Source organism: Heloderma suspectum, chromosome 4, assembly GCF_057233095.1.
Source record: "Heloderma suspectum isolate Gila_16-S chromosome 4, 16-S_ref, whole genome shotgun sequence".
NCBI lineage: Eukaryota > Metazoa > Chordata > Lepidosauria > Squamata > Helodermatidae > Heloderma > Heloderma suspectum.
Genome location: NC_139461.1, coordinates 84,847,010 through 84,869,931, shown reverse-complemented (window position 1 = coordinate 84,869,931; position 22,922 = coordinate 84,847,010). Strand labels below are relative to the sequence as shown.

General features: G+C 40.7%; 1 protein-coding gene across 2 annotated transcripts in view; it reads right to left on the bottom strand.

The window, feature by feature from the left end:
* Window positions 1–22,922, bottom strand: part of MTCL1 (microtubule crosslinking factor 1) — a 144,025-nt gene that overhangs the window by 5,365 nt on the left and 115,738 nt on the right. For both annotated transcript variants that reach the window (XM_084848102.1, XM_084848101.1), the window contains 5 exons: window positions 20,892–21,059; window positions 18,784–19,032; window positions 13,822–14,124; window positions 10,819–10,850; window positions 7,436–8,987 (listed from right to left, as the gene is read on the bottom strand). In XM_084848102.1, coding sequence (XP_084704228.1) covers window positions 7,436–8,987; window positions 10,819–10,850; window positions 13,822–14,124; window positions 18,784–19,032; window positions 20,892–21,059 — 2,304 coding nt within the window. The remainder of the gene's footprint in view (window positions 1–7,435; window positions 8,988–10,818; window positions 10,851–13,821; window positions 14,125–18,783; window positions 19,033–20,891; window positions 21,060–22,922) is intronic.

Here is a 22,922-nt window from a genome sequence, read left to right as displayed (position 1 = left end):
CACAGCTTTAACAGAAAGGCAGAATTACGGCCACATTTTTTCTGCACTCCAACTATATTGTGTCTTCAATTAGATTATACCTTTTTTCAGTGGCTAACACCTGGAAACTTTTTGTCATACATAACCAGGTCTAGGTCTGCTGTTACTGTGTCTCTTACCGGATACAATGTAAATTGGATGCTCCACTTCATCGAGTTTGACAAGTATGCACAACACTGCAAGATGTAGCAAGAATGGGATTCCCCACAGCAGAATTTAGGGTGCCCTTTAATGCACAGATAAGAACACGTCTGGCAGAAGGCTGATTCAAAGCACAGAGAGTATGTTTTCTGGGGAAAATCACTTATGAAGCAGATGGGGTGGGGATACACGTGGGGACATGCATCAGGGAGACACAATTGGCTGTGGTTCCTTGGTGTGTTCATTGCATGTTTTGTTTCACACTTTTTATAGTGTTAACTGAGAACCATACACATGCGGTGAAATTTCTCTTGTATACAATCTGAATTGCACCTGGATCACACTATTACTACTCTGGCTTATATTATTTCTTTTAGGTGCCAGAATAAAATAGTTATTAACCTTACAGACTAACTTTCTCACAAATGGGTGGAGTGGGTGAGGAAATATTACGCTTTAAAAGGATAAAATCAAATAATTCTTTTTGGAGGGGGAAACAAAAATTTCTGCCCTGTCATATGGAATTGTTATAGATCAGTGCTGTGCATAACTGGATTTTGCTACAAACACACAGAATTGGTTTTCCATCTGCTTGAGCCTGTAGAGAGGCTTGCATGTTTGAACACAGTAAGTGTCTTTCCCCAGCTGCTCCACCTCTCAAATAATTTTTACACACCCTTGGGAAGTATTCAGACAATGATGTAAACATCTCATTCTGTGAAGCATTCTTATTTCCCTTGTTTCCTTTCAATCTGAGATGAAAAGGATGAGTCACCATGCAATGAAAACTTTTGCAGTGACTCATGCTGTAATGGCAACCACCCTTAGTCTTGTGAAAACTGGGCATATGGAAATGTGGATTCCTGTCATTTTACTTTCAGCCTTCTGGAACTTTTACTGACCTGATCCTGTGGATGAGCCTAAGTTTCCACAACAGTGAATTGTGCTGCTGCAGCTAAAGCATGATTCTAATTCTGACAAGTGAACAAAGGCAGCTGACTCTGCCCTGTTGATCTGGACACTGAAAAATTATGTTAGTGGGTGCAAGAAATTATGGGGAAATGTAGAATGACAAAAGGCTAAAAAAAGCCCATTAAAACTGTACTATGGCCATTATGGGCAGAATCCTAAACTTAGTAAATATACACCTACACCAATATTTGGTTCAGCTGAGTTCCATGGGATGAACCTCATTTAAGAATAAACATGTTGGCTTAAATGATTTGAGAGTGACCATATGAATCATGTTCCATGGGAAATATATTAAAGACAGTTATATAGGACTCAGATGTGTCTTGATATATTTAAAATCCACTGTCACTTCATGCCAATCACAAGGATGCTGTTGTTTCTTCAGTTTACACTTCTCCACCAAGTAATTTTTTTAAAGTAAAGATTTCTGGAAACAAAGGTAGAAAGGACTTACAGCAGTGAGGCAGGCAGGGTTAGGGTCCCCAGGGGGCAGTTAGTAAGACAGTTTGGTTCTGGACATAGACAGACAAAGGAAAAAAAAGAGAGGAAGTAGTTGGAAAGAATATTTAAACCAGAGATTGGTAATCAGTATTGGAGAGCTCTCCAGATTTCATTTACTAGCATTTCTTGTGTTCCAGCCTTTATTGGAGAGGCTATGTGAAAGAGGAAGTGAGCTGCTAACATCACATTGAGAAAGCAAATGGGGTATACCCCAAAATTTAGCATTGTTTTATATGAAGATATGACCTTAAGAGTATATTTAATTGATAAGAATGAACGCCATCTGTTCCAAATATATAGCAAAGCCAGAATAACTGATTTCAAATGAGAAAGCTTCTATCTATTCTTTTTAAAAGACCAGGACCAGGAATGGTTCAACTTTGCGAGAATAGGAAAGGCTGGGTGGCAAATTGCATCTAGTAGATACGAATTTGCTCTTTTGTCTTTACCTCTTAGCTGAATTCAGGAAGGAGAGATAAAGGAAGGGAAGGCAAAGAAGGCATTTTAATGCCATCTGTTATTCCTGTTGACAGTGGAAACTGTCAGTGGAGATCAGTGCCAGCTCCAAGTTTTTGAGGACCCTTGGGCAAGACACCTTCAATGGGCTCCCTCCCTCACTGAGTCTACCTTCTCACTGCCATTGTCAACAGCTGCTATTGCTCCTCATCCTCTTTCTCATCATTGCTACCACTTGTTTGCTTGACAGGCAGAGAGCCAGGGAGCAAGTAGGCAGGGGCATCTATAGCTCTTCTTTCTCAGCACCACTGAAGTATGGGCTGGGGTGAAAGCCAGGCGAACATGCAGGTTGCTAAGGTGATGAGGAGGAGCAAATCCAGGGGGCTTTTGTCAATGGGCCACTACTGGGGTGTGGGCTCTTGTGCCCAACCATGCCTACCCTTGATGCCGGCCCTAGTGGAGAATGCAATATGCAACAAGAACTGTTACCAGGAACAGAATATGAAGAGGAGAGCAACACAGCAGCTAACTTCCTTGGCAGATAATATGGCCTGCTGGATTTTCTTCAGTAGATTTTCTCTTTCCAGTCTCTTGAAAAATATTGCGACTGCTGATATATACAAAGTCCTTGCCACCTCAAGGGTGAGGAATTGTTGCTTTTTGTCTGACCAGACAGAGGGGATTTAGTGTATATGACATACTGCTCAGATAGAAGTTTAGTAAAATGGCAAATCAGGCATTCTTAAAATTGCATCTTCTAGATAGGAATTTAGCATATAACCCTTTGTACAGGTTAAAACAAATTATGAAACAATCACTATTATGTATTTAATGTGTGTATACATAATGCAAATATGCATACATATACACACAAGTATTCAGCATTTTAGCAAGGCTCACAGAAGGTATCCTAACTGGATCATTTGAAGAAAACAATAGTAAGAAGCACAAATGAAATAGCAACAAGCTTCTAGCTGGCATTCCATGCAGGTATTCAAAATCAGTGAGGCATCATGCCAAGAGAGCAGAAACAAAATCTTCCTTCGATATGACCAGACTGCTGATTAGGAAGAGATAGCGAGGAATTCCCACTGCCAGAATCAAGAAAGTAGTATTACTGACATGATGCTTTACTTTGCACAGCATGCCATTTTAGGTGCAGCTCAGCCAACAAACTTGAGCAAAAATGTTGGACAAGGTAATCTGAATGGAAGCCATAGCAAAGTCACTTCCTAAGCTTATTTGTTATATGTGATCCTTCCATAAACCCTTATTATGTACATTTTACAAGTTTCCTCTTTGAAGTTAAACTTTTCAAAGTGTACCATCCCTTTTAAAAGTGTACACAATTTGTGGAGCATTTAGGATACTAGGGCTGCAATCCTATACATTTACTTGGGAGTAAACCCTATTGAACTCAATAGGGCTTACTTCTGAAAAGACATGTATAGGATTGCACTGTAAAAGTTCTATGTGAGTTCAGATAATGTAATACTTGCAACTGGGCAATTGCCTCTTTAAGCCAAACAGATAGAGAAAAAAGGCTGAAAGAGTGCCTTGCTCAAGGCAACCCAGGGTCATTTTGTGTCACTCCAGAAATGTACTCAAATAATATTGAAGTAATCTGAGGTTGCAATCTTATACACACTTATCTGGGAGTAAGGCTTACTGAACTCAGTGGGTCTTATTTCTTAGTAGACACACATTTCACATCAATGTGTGTCTGTTGATGTGAAATGGCTGCCATCTTGAAAAAATCTACTCATAAAGGTGATACAAGAGTTATTATGGGTGCTTCCTGATGGAGGGTTCCTAGCGCTAACACTCAAAAGGCATTGTGCAGCTATTCTGTCTTTTTTTTTTCCTTAACAGATTTTTTTTCTGGTAAGAAAAAAGATGGAAGAAGCTGTGGGAAAACCCAGGAGGAATACAAATGGATGATGGCATTGTCTGGACCTCCCATAAAATTCTGTGAATGAAGCCGTGTGATTGCACAATAAAAGCCTCATCTGCAAACATCCTGTATTAATTACATGACTGGCAATGCTTCTTTCCCCCCTATTTGTGACAATTTGGAATAAATGCTCATGGAACATTTTTGCTATTATGTGACCAGTTCTGCACAAAACAAAACATCATTAACAGAGCAGAATTCTCACTTTGCACTAGAGATGTTTAAATTTGTGTCCTTTAAAAGTTATCAGTTTTGAAAATTAATGTCACAACAAGAACAGTGAATTGATTTTCACTGGTCCTCCCATATGTGCCTGCCCAGACCTTAAGATCATCATCAGCGGCCCTTCTCGGTGAGCCCCTGCCAAAGGAAGTGAGGCGGGTGGCTACTAGGAGGAGGGCTTTTTCTGCTGTGGCACCCCGGCTCTGGAATGAGCTCCCTAGTGAGGTTCGCCTGGCGCCTACATTGTATTCCTTTCGGCGCCAGGTGAAGACCTTTTTATTTTCCCAGGCATTTTAGCATTTTAGCTTTCTAAATTTTTATCTTTGCTGTTTTAAATCTGTATTTTAAACTCCTGCACTGCTGCTAGGTTTTCTTGTGGTTGTATTGTTATATTGTGGTTTTAATGTTCTGTATGTTTTAAATTGTTTTATTGTGTGTTGCTTGGATTTAATTTTTGTGAACCGCCCAGAGAGCTTCAGCTATTGGGCGGTATAGAAATGAAATAAATAAATAAATAAATAAATTTTAAATGGCTGCTACAATGAGGATCCATTTAAAGCAGTATATTAACACCAGCTGGCTCAAAAACAAGAGTATAAGCAATTTAGAATGTAAATGCAAATATTACATTTGTTCAAGTGTAACTAAACTGTTGGACTGGGAGTCAGGAGATCCAGGCTCTAGTCCCCACACGGCCATGGAAGCTCACTAGGTGACTCTGGGCCAGTCACAGACTCTCAGCCCAACCTACCTCATAGGGTTGTTGTTGTGAAGATAAAATGGAGAGGAGGAAGATTATGTACACCACCTTGGATTCCTTAAAGAGGAAAAAAGGTGGGATATAAATGTAATAAATAAATAAACAAGTAAGTAAATAAACAAACAAATAAAGAAATAATAGTTAGTTCATGACTAAGCTGGAATTTGAATCCAGATTGAAGCCTATTCCCATCCATTCTGGATACCGGGGTAAGTGGGAATCCTAACTAAGGATCAACTTTACACAGGACACTGGGCAAATAATTTTCACATAGGGGAAACATTGTGCAACCATGTATGCTGCCATGGGTGAAAACCAGATGTCCATTGTGCTGCTAAGCTTTCATCTAGGTATGACCCTTGCACATCTGATGGTGCATATACTTTTCAGGAGAGTGTCACATATGGAGCAGCCCCAAAAGTAATTCAATAATGGATCAGCCTGGCTATAGGGACTGTGTAATACCTTGAAGGTTTCCAAGATATGCTAGAAAAACATATAGTTTAAATGTATAGTGCTGGAATGCATTATGTACACTGTGTCCTTCCCAAAGCCTTTCCATCTTTAAAGACCAAACAAAGAAGCCCTGCTGAAAGTTCCCTCCATCCAGGATGTGAATTTGCAAGCAAAAGTTAGTTCTAGGAAATAATTGTGTAATTAAATTAATATACTCCTTAGCACTAATGAAATTCAAACTGCTAACAAATCCATAATCTAGCACAATACAACACAGCATCCTCCTCTCAATTCCCACACCTTTTAAGGGTCTGGAATCTGCTGTGACTATTCCACCTTAGCCTGTCAGAAAGAAGAGTCCTATGTATCCTTCTTTTACTTGCTTATTTTAAAAGTGCTTCCAGATAGACAGCTCCAAATGCTACCAATCAAGGCATTGTGCAGCTATTTGTCTTTTCCTCCTGAATAGATATTTTGTGGTAAGAAAAAAGACAGAAGCAGCTCTGAGCAAATATGGGAGAGTTACAAATGGAAGACGAGGAAGTCTGGACCCTTGGTAAAATTCTGTGAATGAGGCAGGATGACTGCTCAATAAAAGCCTCATTTGGAAAACCCTTTTAAAAAATCCATCAGCAAGTTCATCCAATACAAAATATTATCTCATGTTACTCTGTGAGACACTTTGGATGTTTAAAGAAAGCAGCATGAGTTAATTGTGCCTCCTCACCCATGCTCCCAAACCTTATTTGAAGGGAAATGTGTTTATTCTTTGCAGGGAGATGCAAATTCTGTTGAGTATCTCTCTTTGGATGAGAACTGGAACTGTAGGAAGATGAAGCACAAGTCATTTGCATTTTCTCTGTCCAAAATTCTATACATCAGCCATCCCCACCTTCTAGATGTTTTCGATATCACCTCCTATCAGCCCCAGCCAGCATGGTCAATGATCAAGAATCCTGGGAGTTGTAGTCCAAAACTTCGGGAGGGTACCAGGTTGAGGGAGGCTGCTCTAGATCATTCAAAGCAGTTCTTGCCCATTAGGGACTGAAAACAGTGCTGTGAACCTTTAACAAGTGCCAGTCAGTCAAAGGATATAGACCTGTTCCCAGCTGTGGTAGATTTCTACAGCACCACACTCAGTTCTGTTTAAACCATATAGAGCAGCCTTCCCCAACCTGGTGCCCTGTTTTGGACTACAATGCCCAGAATCCCTGCCCATTGGCCATGGTGGTTGGGGCTTATGGGAGTTGAAGTCCAAAACATCTGAAGGGTCCCAGGTTGGGGAAGGCTGGTATAAAGTCTCAGCCAGCTACTTCTTGCTGGCATCCAAGTAGGACACAGTAGGATGGGGCAGGAGGCTGAAAGCCAGCTGGTTTCTAAGAAATTTTGCGTTGATGCTGTTGAAGTGTCCAGGCTGTGTTGCAACTAGTGTTATTTATGAATATGCAACCTCCACTCAGTATAATTACTCTTAGGCAATCCTAAACATACTAACCAGGGAAGAAGTCCCACTGAACTCACCAAGGCTTACTTTTGAGCAAACATGCTTTAGATTGCACTGACGGACGTTAAACTTAATAGTCATGGCTACCCGTTTAAAGTTTATCTTGTATTTGTTATATTTCTGATATAACAGAATGACACCTCACTGGAAATGGACATCTTGTGGTTTGATCCATCATCATCGTGCATTAATTTTAGGACTCCAGCATACCCTCGTACTGCTTATCTCTATTATATAGAAATGCCATGTCTCACAAAACGTGTGTGTGTGTGTGTTAAAAGTTCTTCCAAAATGCATAGCAACTAACAAACATATATTACAGAATCAATTTCATTTTGATACAAAGGAATTTATACATATATTTTAATTAGGTTTCACCAACATAATTAATCATCTAAAATGTTTACTATATGTGGATAAAATTCATTACCTCAATGGACCCTGGTTCAGCTTTGACTATTTCTCCTGTGCTGTTCTCATTGCTAAGACTGGGAGGGCTGTGTGAAGCTAGCCTTTTTTCGTCCTTTAAGGCATGCTCCATAAGTTTCTTGTTCAGGATTCTGGCAGCATTTTCTGTAAGGGTGTATCCTGGAGGAGCAGATAAGTCCTGCCTGATGCTTGTTATCTCAGCTCCTTCATCCTTTTGTAGCTCTGTACCAAAACGGAGGGGGCTGGGTGACCTGCCACGGATACTTGTGCACATGTCTTGCATAGGCCCCAGTTCTGACCTGGGTTCTGCCGACCTTGATCGGCTGCTGGACCTAGAGCATTTTTGGAGGGCATCGTGAATCACAGGGGTATGGTCAATGATATTGAATAAACTGGAGAGGCCATCATTGATAGTGGTATGAACTGGACTCTCCCTTGTAGTGGTGGATCTAGCCCAAGCAGATTCACTGAACCCTTTTTGAGGTGTGCTTGGTAATGTCCGGTTATTTGGCTGATCTGTTTTGGAAAAGGATTTCTTCTGTAATTTTGGAGAGCCATATTTGGGAGAGCAACATGCACGTTCAAATTTGGCCTGGACCTTTTCAATAGCAGGAGCCATCTGCCTGCTTCTTAAGCTTCTTGATGGTGATGACACAGGTGTAGAGACTCCCTTTGGTGTCAGACACTTGTGTGGACTGCTGGTGATACTACGCAAAGTTTCTGTCTGCAAGCCCACACTGATGGTTTGAGTGGTCTGTGTCCCCATAGTTCTCATTCCATTAGTCTGACAAGCTGTGTCTTTGAACTGCAGCTCTGTTGAGTTCGGACGTATTGCATTTCTGACAGAATAAGCTACCTCCTTCATGTCATCACTCAAGTTTTTGGACAACTCCAGGCTGTGCAAAGATGAGGCGAAGCCCATCGTAGTGCAAATTGGACGCTCAATGGGATGAAGACTAGTTTCCAGGAAATCATTGTGATGTTTGGGGAGGTCACAAGACCATCGCCCAAAAACTTCTGAAGAAGCACCTCTTGTCTCACCCACATTTCCCTTAGCTTTGGTCACAGGAAACAAAAAGTCTGGCTCAGGTTGACTTCTCCCTTCATTGCTAGCTACCACGGAGTTATCAAACCTGCGGACAAGTGGTGGACTATGAAAGACCCTAACTCCCATTTTTTCTGTAACATGACTCCTCAGTGGTTGTTTTTGGCAGTGGTCAGGGATGGTTATGGTATTGGTTGTCATAGTAACACTGGTGGTGAGGTACCATGAAGATGGCTGGAATGGATCTGGAACTGAATTATTCCCTGCCTTCCCAATCTCTGTCCTCTCGGCCCATATATCTGCTGGCCTTTCCACAGCTCCACCATGGTTTCTACTGGTGCTGTAATCCCAATTTTTGTTGAATTCTTCAATGTATTTCAGATCATCAGGGGATAATGGAGGTGTTATATCCTCCTTGCTGCTGGAGGATGGCAGAGTCTTTTCAGGAAGAAAAGGTGAAATGTCCATCAAGCGCTTGAACTCTGACATAGAGGAAACTGACATTGCCCTGAAGAAAGCAATGCGTAATATTACATTAATTGAATGAACTGAATATAAGCCTTATTAATACAATTGCAAATTCTTGTAAAGACATTGCTGTTTAAGATGTAGGAATAATAAATTGCTGCCCTAGTTTCAGTGTTGACAATTTACAACTGTAAAAGCCATTTTTTAAAGAAAACCATTGGTTTTCTGACTGCAGATATGACCAAACCATCTTATATACAACAAACTATTTACTAATTTCTTTTACTTATTTTATCAAATAGATGTACAGAGAAAAGGATTTAAAACTATGTTAACCATAAAATGTATCATACTTCAAGGGGAGGAGATAGCAAATTGTGACAGAAGAGGAATTGTTTTAAAACAGGGGGAAATGTGATGAACAAAAGGGTTTTTAAAAGTCCACTAGGAACATAACAATTTCCAGAGGGGTGGCCATGTTAGTCTTTTGCAGGAAAAGCAACAAAGAATTTTGTAGCACCTTAAAGACTAACAAATATATTATGGCATAAGCTTTCATGGACTACTGTAGCCAATGAAAGCTTATGCTGAAATATATTTGTTAGTCTATAAGGTGCCACAGATCTCTTTGTTGTAATTACGACTGTAACATATTAACCCAATTGTCTCCTACACAGGTCCCTCAGAATTCAGAAAGCTCTTGGGATTCTAAAATTTCTATGAAGGCATATGTCATTTTGTCTTGGTACAGAATGCAAGTCCTAGATTTCGCAGAAAACACAGTGAATTCTGAAAAGCAAGACAATTTTATGTAAGTGACAAGTTTGTTGATGAAGAGAATGTGGGAAGTTTAACATGTGAATAAATTATTACTATTATATGATGCAGTCATATGGTATTATTAGAGGCCTAAAAGTGATATGTAGGGCACTCTACATAAAAATAATACACTACAATACTATAAAATTACATCAAAGCCTATTAAATTCTTATTTTTATAGAAGGGGAAAAGTGGGAGGGGATCCAACAGTGGAGCTTCACAAAACACCTGAAAAATTTAAAAGTCTTCAAGCACTTTTAAAGGTGAAGCAGGAGAAACCAAGGCAAATGTCTGGGTTGAGTGAATTCCACATTCAGGTGACCTATATATCAAAGGCCCAAATGCTTGTTGGCTCCTTGGACAGCAGGTAATATCAGACTGCAACCAGCTAGTCTTTTGTTGTTTGTTTTAAATAGTGGATGTTACTGTTTTAGACTCTTTAACGTTTTGTAAGTAACCTTGAGTTCTGGAAAAATATGGTATAAAAGTTTTATTTAAACCAGGGGTTTTCAACTTTTTTAGCTTCAAGGGTCACATCCATTGTTGGCTGGAGGGCTGGGGGCCAAACATGTGTGCTCATGCGTGCGCACACGCACGCACGCACACACAGAATGGTCTGCTTTAGGGTTGCTGGGATCTCCTCCCTGCTCGAGTGACCCCAGTTGGGATTGCTATTGTCCTGCCACCATTAGCAGTGTCAAAGCAGTGATCTCAGCTGCACTGGGGGAAGCCAACCCTCCTGCCGCCATGAACCCCAATTGTGATCGCTGTTCCAGAGCTGTGGGGCACATGCAGATTCACTGGGCACACAGAGAGCAGCAGAGGTCTGCATGTGACCCATGGGCCACAGGTTGTGTACCCCTGATTTTAACAAACAAACAAACCAACAAACCAGCCAGCTATCATGGCAAGATTCTAAGAACAGTTTTCAAATAGAGCTAAGCATCTGGCATATGGTTTCAAGATCTTAGAAACCAATTTAGACTAAGTGTGTTAAGATACCCATTGTGGAATTAATTTTGTTCTTTGTACTCTCTTCCTCTTTACTCACCTTTGAAGATTTCCCTTGTGCATTTCTTCTTCCTGCAAGTAAAATTAACAGTTAATTTTGAGCTTGCATATATGCCCATATCCTGTGCCAGTGGGCTTTATTTGCATTAAGTTTATGTAATTTCTCAAGTTCTTACAAATCCTTTGAAGAACACATCTGACTTTCCCCCCACATGTTTGGGTAATTAAGATGGAATTATTTCCTGATATGCATGTGTAAATAATTCCCATTCAATTAGTTAGTATAAATAAGTCTTCCTTGCATTACTAAGACTAAATTCACAAAGTAATTATAACTCAATGCTCTAAAATATGTTTTAGTTATAATGATGTGATCAGAAAGATTGCCACTACTTATCACAAATCATAGTTGTATGTGTGAAGTTGCTTTTCCGCTCTACTCTCTTTGATATTAGTGATCTAGCAATGCTGACACCAGATATAACAATCTATTCTTTTGATACATTATTTCATTATAAATTCACTAGACTTTCATATCTGGCAGCAGCTGAAATTCATAAAACTATTTGTATTAAATGTGTGGGCAGACTTTCTTCATATGTGGAATACCATAAAGATTCATCATAACATCTAGCATTGTCATAGGATCACTTTCTTTCCCCAACCCATCATAATTTCTTCCATTTACTGAAAGAATTTACTCTAGAGTTAAAAAACTATTTAGAGACATAGTAAAATATGCAAATTATAGACTGTGACAAAAATGCTAATATGCCATAACGAATGCTAATACTAAAGGCTGGATCAGGGAATACTATCTCCCTATCTTATCATTATACCTGGTGGAGGAGTGAGATTGTGACATCCTGCTCACAAAAACTAAAATATGTAAGCATGTTTGAATAGGGCTACTTCAGGAAAATTCCAACATGTGTATGTCCGGTGCCAGATCAAGGCCATGATCAGCCCTGGGTTAGCAAGTGTATTGCCCCTGCAGCAGGCTTCGAATTCTTAATTTAGAGGTACCAAGATAGTGATAAATCAGATCCAGGTTTACTTAGAAGGAGATACTTTATTGAGCACAGTCAGCTCACAGGCATACCAATGGTTGGATCAGACAGCTTCTCTCAACCCAGAGCCATGGGGTAAAATGAGTTTTATACAATGTATAAAATTTTTATACAATGTATATTAGCAGTGAGGCAGCATGACAGCAGCAAGTGCCAACTAGCATTCATTCCCAGCATGGGCTGTGCTGAGACCAAACCAGTGTTTGGTCTCAGCACAGCCACCTGCAGCTTTAAGACAAACAAACTTTACTTCCCAGGCCCATCTTGATAAGACCCTCTAGCTTGTTAGTATGGAATGTGCTTGAGGCTGCTACTATCGACCTTTGACTCATCTCACATGCTCAGAGGCCTACTACCAAGGAAATTGCACCCATAATGAACTTAGGCAAGGCATTATGGATCTCTAGGCCCCTCTAAAACTACAGGTGACTTGGGTTACAGGCCTGGGGCCAACACAGCAAGTTGTAGTGGGCCCCCTACTCTGTGCCCAACATTGTTCATGTGCAAGTGCATGCTGCTACTTTTCCCCTTTTCCTTCTGCGCATGCACACTTTGTTGCTTAGAGTCACATTTCATGACATCTGGAAGTGTACACAGTGTGGGAGAAAATCCACATATCTGGGCATTTGATAGCACTAATGCAGAACAGAAGAAGGTACCTTAAGTATGTGGAGAGCTTTGCTCATTTACTGAACTAACTTGTTTCTTCTTGCTTGTGGTAGGCCCAGGGATGACTCCAATAGGAAGCAAGGGGTACTCCCTCAAAATAGTGTTTTTCAGCATCGAAATACTGGAAAGGGCTCTGTTCCTCAAGACTGAGCAGCTCATTCCACTTCCCCAACAAATCCTCATTGACTGCTCTTGGGCTTTGGGAACTATGCCTCTGAAGGTGGTAAAGAATGGAAAGTGTTTAAGTGGGACCTGAAGCCTGGTGGCATTGCCAGCATAATGTTCCCTGGGCCATAGAAAGGCCATAATGGCTACTAGCATAGCAACTCGACTGAGCTTGTGAGCAAACTCTCAGGTTATGTCAACATCACCTCTGGAAACATTACAGCTTTGAAGGCTGCCATGCACAAACTTGGGCCTATGTCTGTCAGCACTGATGCCTCCCGCAGAACCTTCTCCTTCTCTTCCAATGGCATTTGCTACAAGCCCACAACAAAAGGGGTGAGCTGGAACATGCAGACCTGGCTGTAGATTACAGTATTATACAAGGACAGTTTTACTGGTTTGTCAAGAACTCCCGGTCCACGTGCTGACATAAAAGTTGTTACATCTTCATGTCCATGACAGCCAACAACTGGGGAGTAACTACTGATGACAATTATGGCATAACAGGATTATGACAATTATGGCAATTCCCAGTAATGACATAACTGGACTACACCATGCTCCTTCAGGCAATCTCAAAGATGATCTTTCCAAATTTTGCTCTGAATCAGAATCCCACTCAACTCCACAACTTCTCTAACATATTTATGTACTAGAACCTTAGTCACAGAACTAGAAGAGATTCAGGAAATTGAGTTTTTTATATTTTGTTTTTAGATTGTATTTATACTAGCTTAGCTATATTGTAAGTCATTTTGTGAAAGCATTTTGGCTGGAAAAGTTGCGGGGGGGACATAAATACCTAAATAAATTAAATATGTAAACATTAAGCTCACATGTAGATGCCCAGTAGGGCAGACTGTTGAGTGAGCAAAATGGGAAGGCATGCTCTCACTTTCCTATCATGTGCAGGGTGGAATGTTGGAACATATAATCTGATCTGGCTGCTGGTTATTTTTGTGTACTGTCTTTACATTTGTTTTCAGTTCATAATAGGTGACAAACACAAAGGTCAGGATAATTTTGCCACTAAATTACTACAAACTGTGTCTACAGGACTTCTGTGGAAACATTCTTCCACAGAATAGCCGCACTACTGATTACAATATTTCTGACAATATAAAGGGTGAGGAACATACCTCATTTGCACAAGTTAAGAACCTTTCTCGTTCCAGTTTCTGAGGCTGTATTTCATCAGAATCATCCAGAGAATCAAGGGACAATGTATCTAGAAAGAGGTTTTCTGTGGCAGTGCACCTGTCACTTTCCTTCAGTTTAGACAATGATCGATCTTCAAATTGCATGGTGTCCGAATCGGAGTAGGATCTTGACCCCATTGGATGCAGCATATGATGGTTCCCTTGATTTGAAAATGAATGAAGGCTAATTTCTTTTGAGTCACATAGAATGTTGTCTCCTCTTTGTAGATTTACTTTCTGAAGCTGAGAAATAAATTAATCATAAATGAAAGTCAACTGAATGTAGCAGGTCACAGTTCACGATAGAAATAAAGTATTCAGGTCTCACACGAGCTTCCCCCAAGTTGGCCCTAATATTTCATTTGCTGTATGCGGGGGAAAACACATGTACTGAATTAAGTGCGTTTTGTGTATCTTTCCTCTTGGTGGACTTTGCATGAGGACTTAAGGCTGTGAATGGCCCTGTCTGTGACACCCCTGTCTGTGAATGCCCCTGTCTACTATTATAGAGTCAAACTGCGGTCAACATGGATGCTGGATGTCTTGCAGGAATTAGATGTGTTGAATCACATTTAAAACCCAATGTTGGTCTTCGCTTTATGGACTATTTCTAGGTTTTGGCAATAAGTTCATAGTGTATCTGTAAATATACTAGAAGAGGTAAAGGCTGATCTTCATAACTAAACAAAAATGAGCTGTGAAATAATTAATTTGAAAACCTAAAAGCTTGCAGTCACAATCAGTACAAAATTATGTTTGATGTTGTGTCTCAAGAGATAACACTGTAACAGTGAACTTGAAAGAGAATATTTGGAAGCTCTGAAAATGTAGGACAGCATGTTTCTGTGTGTAAGCTATATTTCTACAATTATCCCAAATGTTCTGTTTTATGCTTGATAAATGTGGGTGCATTTCTCTTTCCTGTATTATGGTGACAGTAGACAGAAAAGAAAATGGTTAAGGATTATGGTAAACACAAATCTATTATGTTATGATCCTCTAGATTCCGCTTTGAAATGTTTCAAATGATTTGTCTCCTTGTTTTTATTTGTAGATACTGTATAAATTCAGACACACAGAATTCACAGAGATATGCTAATTGCTTCCATAGAAAGCTCTGGATAGGGGTGAATGCTCCTTCCTTGTTCTCCTCAACCTCTCAGCGGCTTTTGATACCGTTGACCACGGTATCCTCCTGGACCACCTGGAGGGGTTGGGCATTGAAGACACTGTATTGCAGTGGTTCTGGTCCTTCCTCTCCAGCAGGTACCAGAAGGTAGCACTGGGAGAGGAGGTTTCAGACCCGTGGCCACTCACTTGTGGGGTGCCATTGGGTTCCATCCTCTCCCCGATGCTATTTAACATCTATGTGAAGCCACTGGGAGCTATCATCAGGAGGTTTGGGGTGCGGTGTCATCAATATGTGGGTGACACGCAGCTCTACCTCTCGTTCAAATCTTCACCAAGGTTGGCCGTAGAATCCCTGTCCAAATGCCTGGAGATGGTGAGTGGCTGGATGGGGAGGAACAAGCTGAAGCTGAACCCTGACAAGACCGAGGTACTTTTGGTGGGAGACAAGAGGAGGCTGGGGGATGTTGACCTGGTGTTGAATGGGGTACGGCTACCCTTGAAAGACTAGGTCATTTTGGACTCCCAGCTGTCCATGGAGGCTCAGGTGTCAGCTGTGAGCTGGACAGAGCTGTATCAACTCCATCTGATACAGCGGCTGCACCCCTGCCTTCCCAACCATCTGCTCCCATCGGCAGTACATGCCCTGGTCTCCTGTCGTTTAGACTACTGTAATGCGCTCTGCGTGGGGTTACCCTTGAAGACGGTTCGGAAGCTGCAGCTGGTACAGAACGCGGTGGCTCGCCTGATTAAAGGCAGCCGCCGGCGAGATTACATCACTCCAGTGCTGAAGGAGTTGCACTGGTTACCAGTTGTTTTCCTGGCGAAATTTAAGGTGTTGGTTTTGACCTTTAAAACCCTATATGGTTGCGGCCCAGCCTATCTTAAGGAGTGCCTCCAGCAACACCGGACAGGCCGCTTAACAAGATCAGCCTCGGATGGCCTTCTCACTGTCCCATCAGCCAGGACAGTTAGACTGGTGGGGACAAGGGAGAGGGCCTTTTCTGTGGTGGCCCTCACTCTGTGGAACTCCCTCCCTAGGGAACTCCTCCATGCCCGCTCTTTAATGAGCTTCCGCCGTGCATTAAAAACGTAGTTGTTCAGGCAGGCATTTGGGGTGGGTTAGGGTATTTTAGAAAATGTTTTTATTGTAGAATTGTATTATTTTAAACTGTTTATTATATGTTTGTACATTGCCCAGAGTGGCTGGGTGACCAGCCAGATGGGCGATTAATAAATTTAATAAATAAATAATAATAATAATAAATAAAGAACAGTCTGGCTAACTGCTAAGAAGCTATTGAACTAGAAGTGTACTAATCTCTGAAAGTGTCCTGTTATACAAGGAATTGCTTGATTATCAGTACAGATTTTTTTGTGAATCTGTATTGGTAAAAAGCCATTCCTACTCTTGACTGCTCAATCCTCTGGAAAAATAGTATAGTCTTCTTTTTAGGTTTTTCACATTTTCTTCTCGTAAATACATGTAGACTTACCAAGACGCTTAGTGAAAAACTACACATGACTGTTACTCTTGAGGAGATGAGGTGTCATGCATTCCTAAATTTGAAGGGTTTAGGAAAACTTGGTCACGTGTGCCCCAGTAGACAGGGATTTTTTTAAAATTAGGCTGCCTTTAAACCCTCTCAAGGCAGTGTACAAGATGAAAACAATAATGTAAAACAAATACAATAGAAAATCAATCAATAAATATTCAATTAAAATGCTATAAAATAGCTAATACCAATAAAACTTGAAGCCCACAAACTATGTAGAGGCCAGAGAAACCAGTGGTCTTCAGAGCTTTCTTGAAGACTTACAAAGGGGTCTGATAAACCCCCGAATAACAAATAATGAAACTACCACTTTAAATTGGGTTCAGAAATGCACTGGCAACCAATACAGTTGGCACAGCAACTGCTGTATTAACTGTTTGTTGAACTGTTTGTTTTATTTTGAGTGTTTGTTAGCTGGGCCACCCTGAGAGTATAATGCTTAGAGGCGGGATATAAATCTTCTATATGAATAAATGAATTAATCAATAAATGTGTGGCAGAGGACTGAGAACATACACAGAACTAACACAGTTTAATTGGGGTTATCTCCTAATTAGATAATAGCTCTGGCTCTAATTATTTGCTTTAATTAACTGCAGAAATTATGGAGTAATCAATGCCACCTGGCAAATGAGGAAAAGATAGTGCTGCCAGTACTATTACCAAATTATAAACTGGATGTGTGCCTGTATGTGATGTTTGGGAAATCTTGTTACCATTATTCTACTTTTTTTGACTTAAAAATAAATAAATAAACATGTACAGAAGTTAAAACATACACCCTGTAAACACTTTTCTCTAAGATACAGTCTATTTACAAAAAACATATTATTACCTTCTATATAGGGTTTAAGTATTTAAATTGGTCATACCTCAGTGACAAAGAGTTCTTTATAAAATGACTACTGGGCTCCATATTTCATTAACACGTTCAAATGCATCAGTTCATAGAAATCTTTTGCCATTTTCCATTATACTAACATTAGTACTAGTACTACAATTATTCAAGTTTGGGGGGGGTGGAATTTGGAGTTCTCAGTGTTTACACTATAAGTGTGTCAGGATCGATTCACATCCCATTAAGCCACCGAACACTAGACTAGATATTATATTTGCCGCAGGGATAAGCATTCCACTCATATAAGAAGTTGTAACATGTAAGTCAGGAATTCATGGAAACTCAGTGTTGCAACATCCAAGATCATAGAAGCTGCAAGTCATGCTTGTCAGCCTGTCTGCTACAGCTGAACTCTTGTGAGCTCTTGGCTCACACATCACAACTGCTCACACAAGCAAATTATACTTGAGAGAGGGAACCACAAGATAAAATGTGGGTTTTGGTTTTCAGCAGGAAATGAAAAATATGTAAGTTTTGAGGGAAAAAATGCTTTGCAACATTATGAATCAGAGTGACTATGTATTTGTGAAAGATGTGAAACTAGAGAGGAAATGGCCTTTGACCTTTAACTAATTTCCCATACACAAGCAATGATGCTACAATTCCGTTTCATCTGCTTAAGTCCCTTGAGTTTCTGTAATTATCCATTAGATGAAACAATGATGCAGAGAGCCCAAGTTAACCTTGTGCTTAAAAAACAAAACCCCATAAAGTTCCTTTATTGCAATGCAGCTACTGAGACACATCCTCTCCTGATCGGTCACTGGCCCTGTTCACATGTAACTCAAAGTCATGATGGTTAGGGAATTTCCGCTAACCATGGTGGCTTCGCATGTTGTGTGGGAGGAGAAAACCACGTTTCCTGTGGTTAGTAAGCCACTCCCACTAATCACGCCCTGCAAAAAGGGTTAAGGGACCCCGGGGTGGCGTACTGTGTCATTTGGCGGGCTCCCTGGTGGTTAAAATGAACTCTGGAAGACTTTCAGGCCATGACCATAGAGTCTGCTGGCTAGAGCATCTGCCACTGCAGGCGATGCTCTAGCTGCCATGGACTTTCTCTATGGTTGCGTGGCCATTTCAGATGCCAGAGCGGCCGCCAGGAGCCCCTTCGTGCCATGGAGGACAACGGGATGCTCAGTAAGCGCACTGAGAAGATTGCCAGGTAACTACGGAGGAGGGGGTGGGTTAGCAGAACCATGTGCTGCCACATGGTTCTGCAATCATCTGGCGGACCGAAGCATCATGGTGTCACTACACTCCCCCTGTAGTTACACTGACCACCCTCCCCCCATGCGCATCTGAACAGGCCCACTGACCTACCTGTTCTAGCCTCCTCAGCAGTTCCTTCTTTTGCCACTCCCACTCTCGTCGGTCTTTGTCAAGCCACTCCAGAATCTCTACTTTTTCTCTGTTCCAGTTCTTTTCGCTATGTTGGATTTGCCACTGCAAGTCCATCACTAATCGGTGACTGTCAGCCAGGAGTTTCTTGTGTTCCTCTCTCTCCCTCTTAAAAGCTGCCTTTGCATCAAGACCAATCTCACTCTGTGCTTTTTCACTCTTCCCTTCCAGCTATAAATGAAACAAAAATGGTTAGTGTCACTATCTCTTTTCATAGCAAATGAAAATGCTAGGTGTTGCTACTAAGTTAGACAAGTGGTTTTTCACACACATGCTGTAACATTTTGAAGCACTGCAGAAGGCAATTATAAAACTATATTGTCAATTAAGGGCTCCTTATTTGTCTAATGGGACCAATATAATGTCTCGGAGGTGGGGGCAGGGAGTTTCATAGAAGAAGTTTGGCTGCGTCTATGCAAAGAAGCTGTGAAGCAACTGTTTCTCTCAGTTGTCCTATACATGTGTCCTAATGCATGAGTCTTGGATGGCTGGTGTGAATCTTATATAGACTCCCTGTTCTTGGTATTTGTGGTGAAGAACATGTGTGAATGGGCAAGAATGGAGAATCAGTCACTAGTTGTTGAGACAACTGCCTCTCAATCCCACCTGCAAGATCACTATTTTCCTCCCTTCACTTATCACCATTATACCTAGTAGTTCCTTAACTTTTTTCTCCCTGAACTTGGTAATACTACCAAATGAGATTTAGGAGGACTCAACAACTTTTCAATTTTGGTCTGATTACCTGTGCCTGACAGGAAAATGCTGTGTGTTAATAGCTTCAAACAAATAATCAATGCATTGTTTTAGCTGGAAAAAAGCCTGCCACTAACACTCTTGACTTTCTAACTTCAAAATCATCTCATGCAATTACTAGTGATTATCAGCTTCAACACTGCAAACATACAATATAAACATATTATTACAAATATTAAACACACACCAACAGCAGGAAACATTGCACCATCACTCTCAACACAAATCCACAATACCTAACATTTAGAATTTCCCGAGAGGTATCTGTCTTTGTCTGTTGTAGCAAAAAGGACAAGGAGTCTTGTGGCACCTCAAAGGCTTGCAGAGCAATCCTAAGAGGGAGGCATGGTCCATGGCAGAAGATCTGACACTTCCCAACCTGCCCTGGCTAGGGTGGGTGGTCAGGGTGCGAAGAAGGCCTCTTTGGAGAGTGAAGGGGCTTTGGGTCAAGCAGATCCAAGTCTGTCCTGTCCCTGGAATACTCCATTGGGCCCCTACCACCTGCAGAAATACTTGACATGGTTCTAACATTTAGAACACATTCATACATTAAAAATAAAACCGGATGTTAATACCTCTGGCTCATGCTAAATAGTCATTCCGAATAGTCTTAGGTCAGGGAAACTGTCTAAGAAAAGAGGCACTACTCATAGTGAATAAATGTATCGAAATCTGTCCTCCGTTAAGCAATAATATGCTTAGGTTGTTACCTCAGAATTGTTATTTCAGGCTCATTGTCTTAAACTACTATCTGTCAATAGTAGAAACAAACAAGGAGTTTCCAGGCCTTTAGTATATATGCACACTATATGCAGTGCTGGCAACAGATCTGAGAAACTGCTGTAGATTTTAGATTATTATTTTGGGACAGTCAGAAGTCACTGTGCTTGTTTATGAAATGATGAACTTCACCCATTGAGTGCTACTGTTTACGTGATCACTTATCCCTGGATAAAAGTTAGCTAAGACGTGGCCTTCTCAAGGGTTGCTGAGACTCTTTCAGTTCATGTGAATACCCTAAACTCTATCTAAATGAAACAAATCAGAGGTTGAAGTAAGTTTAGGATAATTTATCCCAAAGTCATCCAAACAGGCCCTAAGTGTAATTCCATCAGCTCCTTTTCTCTTGCTGACTGGAACTGTTGAGTCCAATAAAGTTTAAAACAACAACAACCAGTCTTCATGAATTATTCCTTCTTCTTCAAATTAGTCTGAGAACCATGTCTCAGTTAATGCCCCCTACCTTTTGACTCAGACTATGGGAAGCACCATACCTGCTCCAGCTGACACTTCAGCTTAGTCCATTCCACTTCCCAAGAAGCTTTGTCAGTGGCATATTGCTGCTGGAGGCCATGACGTTCTTGCTCGTCATCCCGGAGCTCAGATCGGAAGTCATCCAACAGTATTTTCAGGGCATGTAAAAGTCGGCCGTTTTCTCTTGCCTGCAGAAGCAAAACCTATTTGTAATTTTAAAACATTATTAAAACCACTACTGCCATTTCAAACACCTTGGGATAAAAGGTATTTTTTGTTTTCTATATTCTTGTCAGCTGCAATAAGGAGGGAGATCAGCTATGTGAATAAAAAGTACTGAAAGTAACCTACAAACAAGCCCCCAAAGGCTGACTTGGACACAGATGAGGAGGACTGCACTCTAAAGCAGCACAAGCCCATACGTCCCGTAGTGTTGTGATGCCCAGTAAGGCTAGCATCTAGCCTTATATGTGTATGTTTTTGTACTATTCTGGTCTATCCTTTCCGTTCACAATGAAACCTACAGCATTCTAGGGTGGGCTGAATGAATAGCAATGGTCTATGATGACCAGAGTGAGACCATCTTGCACAGTGCAGGACCACATATCTTAGTATTTCTTGTGTTTGTTACATCTGGACCAAAAGAAGCGGGATTAGGTTTTCCTGAGAGAAAACATTTCAAGTTTTGACAGGTCAGCCTAACGTGATCGGGGCCCCACTGGTGTTTTTGTTTGTACTTTTGCCTCATTCTTTCAAATTTCTTTTTAATTTCTCTTTGTGGACAAGGAGAAAGTCTGCTGGAGATGTTGAAAGTATCAGACAGCCTATAAAACATTAAACATAAACATAAGCTACTCAAGAGTGTTACTAACTCCCTTTCCCTTTTTTGGCCTACTTTCACTCAGTCACAAATTACTGTAGAAACTCATCTCTTGTCCAGATGCTATTGTACAGTTCAAGGTTGTATCAGAAGGGACGAAATGCTGTTTTGTTCCTTAATGGGTACTCAAATCATATTGGTCAGATTACTATTGTTAGGAGTTCTTTTTTTCAGCCAGAGGTTCAAGAGGAAATGGGCCAAAGAGACATCTATGGAATATTCTTTCCATAATTAAAAATAAAATAAAATTAGATGCTTCATATTTCCCCCTGCTGATTTCTGTTCCTAGTTCAGGTAGACACTGTATTTGCTTCTCACACTACATAATTATGTATAAAATCTGAGAAATATTTTGCAAAGATTTCTTAAGGCAGAACATGTTACCTTGGCAAATTGTAGTGTACTGCCCAGAGAGCTTCAGCTATTGGGCTGTATAGCAATGTAATAAGTAAATGCTTGACCTCAAATCTGCATTTGCAGAGACAATCCAAATAGGGACCATTTGCATGAGGCGGTCGGTGGAGGGTGACCTTTAATTTCTTCTGCATCAGTTGCTTTCCCCTGCAGATCCCTTCCTGATTATGTCTAAACTGATTGTCCTCAGCTGGGCTTTCTTCTGGCCTTAGACCCTTGCTGGGAATAAACTATTTAACATGGTTTGGAAGCCATGGAGGGGTAACCAATAGGCATAGGAAAGTTAAGTAGTCCCCAGCCACCTGACTATTATTTATGTTAGGCATCTATATCCCATCTTTTTAATCCAGTGAATTTACAAGGTAGCTTACAACTGAATAACAATATAATCATAAAATGATCTTTAACAACAACATCAACAACAACACACCAACAAATACACTCAGGACCAAAGTAGCAATAAAGTAAATAAAAGCAACAACATAAAATAGGAAATAAGTATAAAGAAAACGAGCAATACCATAGTAACCCATTATTCATTATAAAAGCCCAGGTGAATAAAACCGTTTGGGCCTGGCAATGAAAACTCAAACGTGTGGGTGCTGGGTAGGCCTCACTAGGGAGGAAGATCCATAATCGTGTCCTGAAAATGGCCTCTCTATCCCTGTGTTTGCCTTGCAAAGCAAACATGGGTTGTTGGTTTTTTTGGAAATACTTTTTATTCTTTTTTTATCTTTGTAAATGAAATAAACAATAG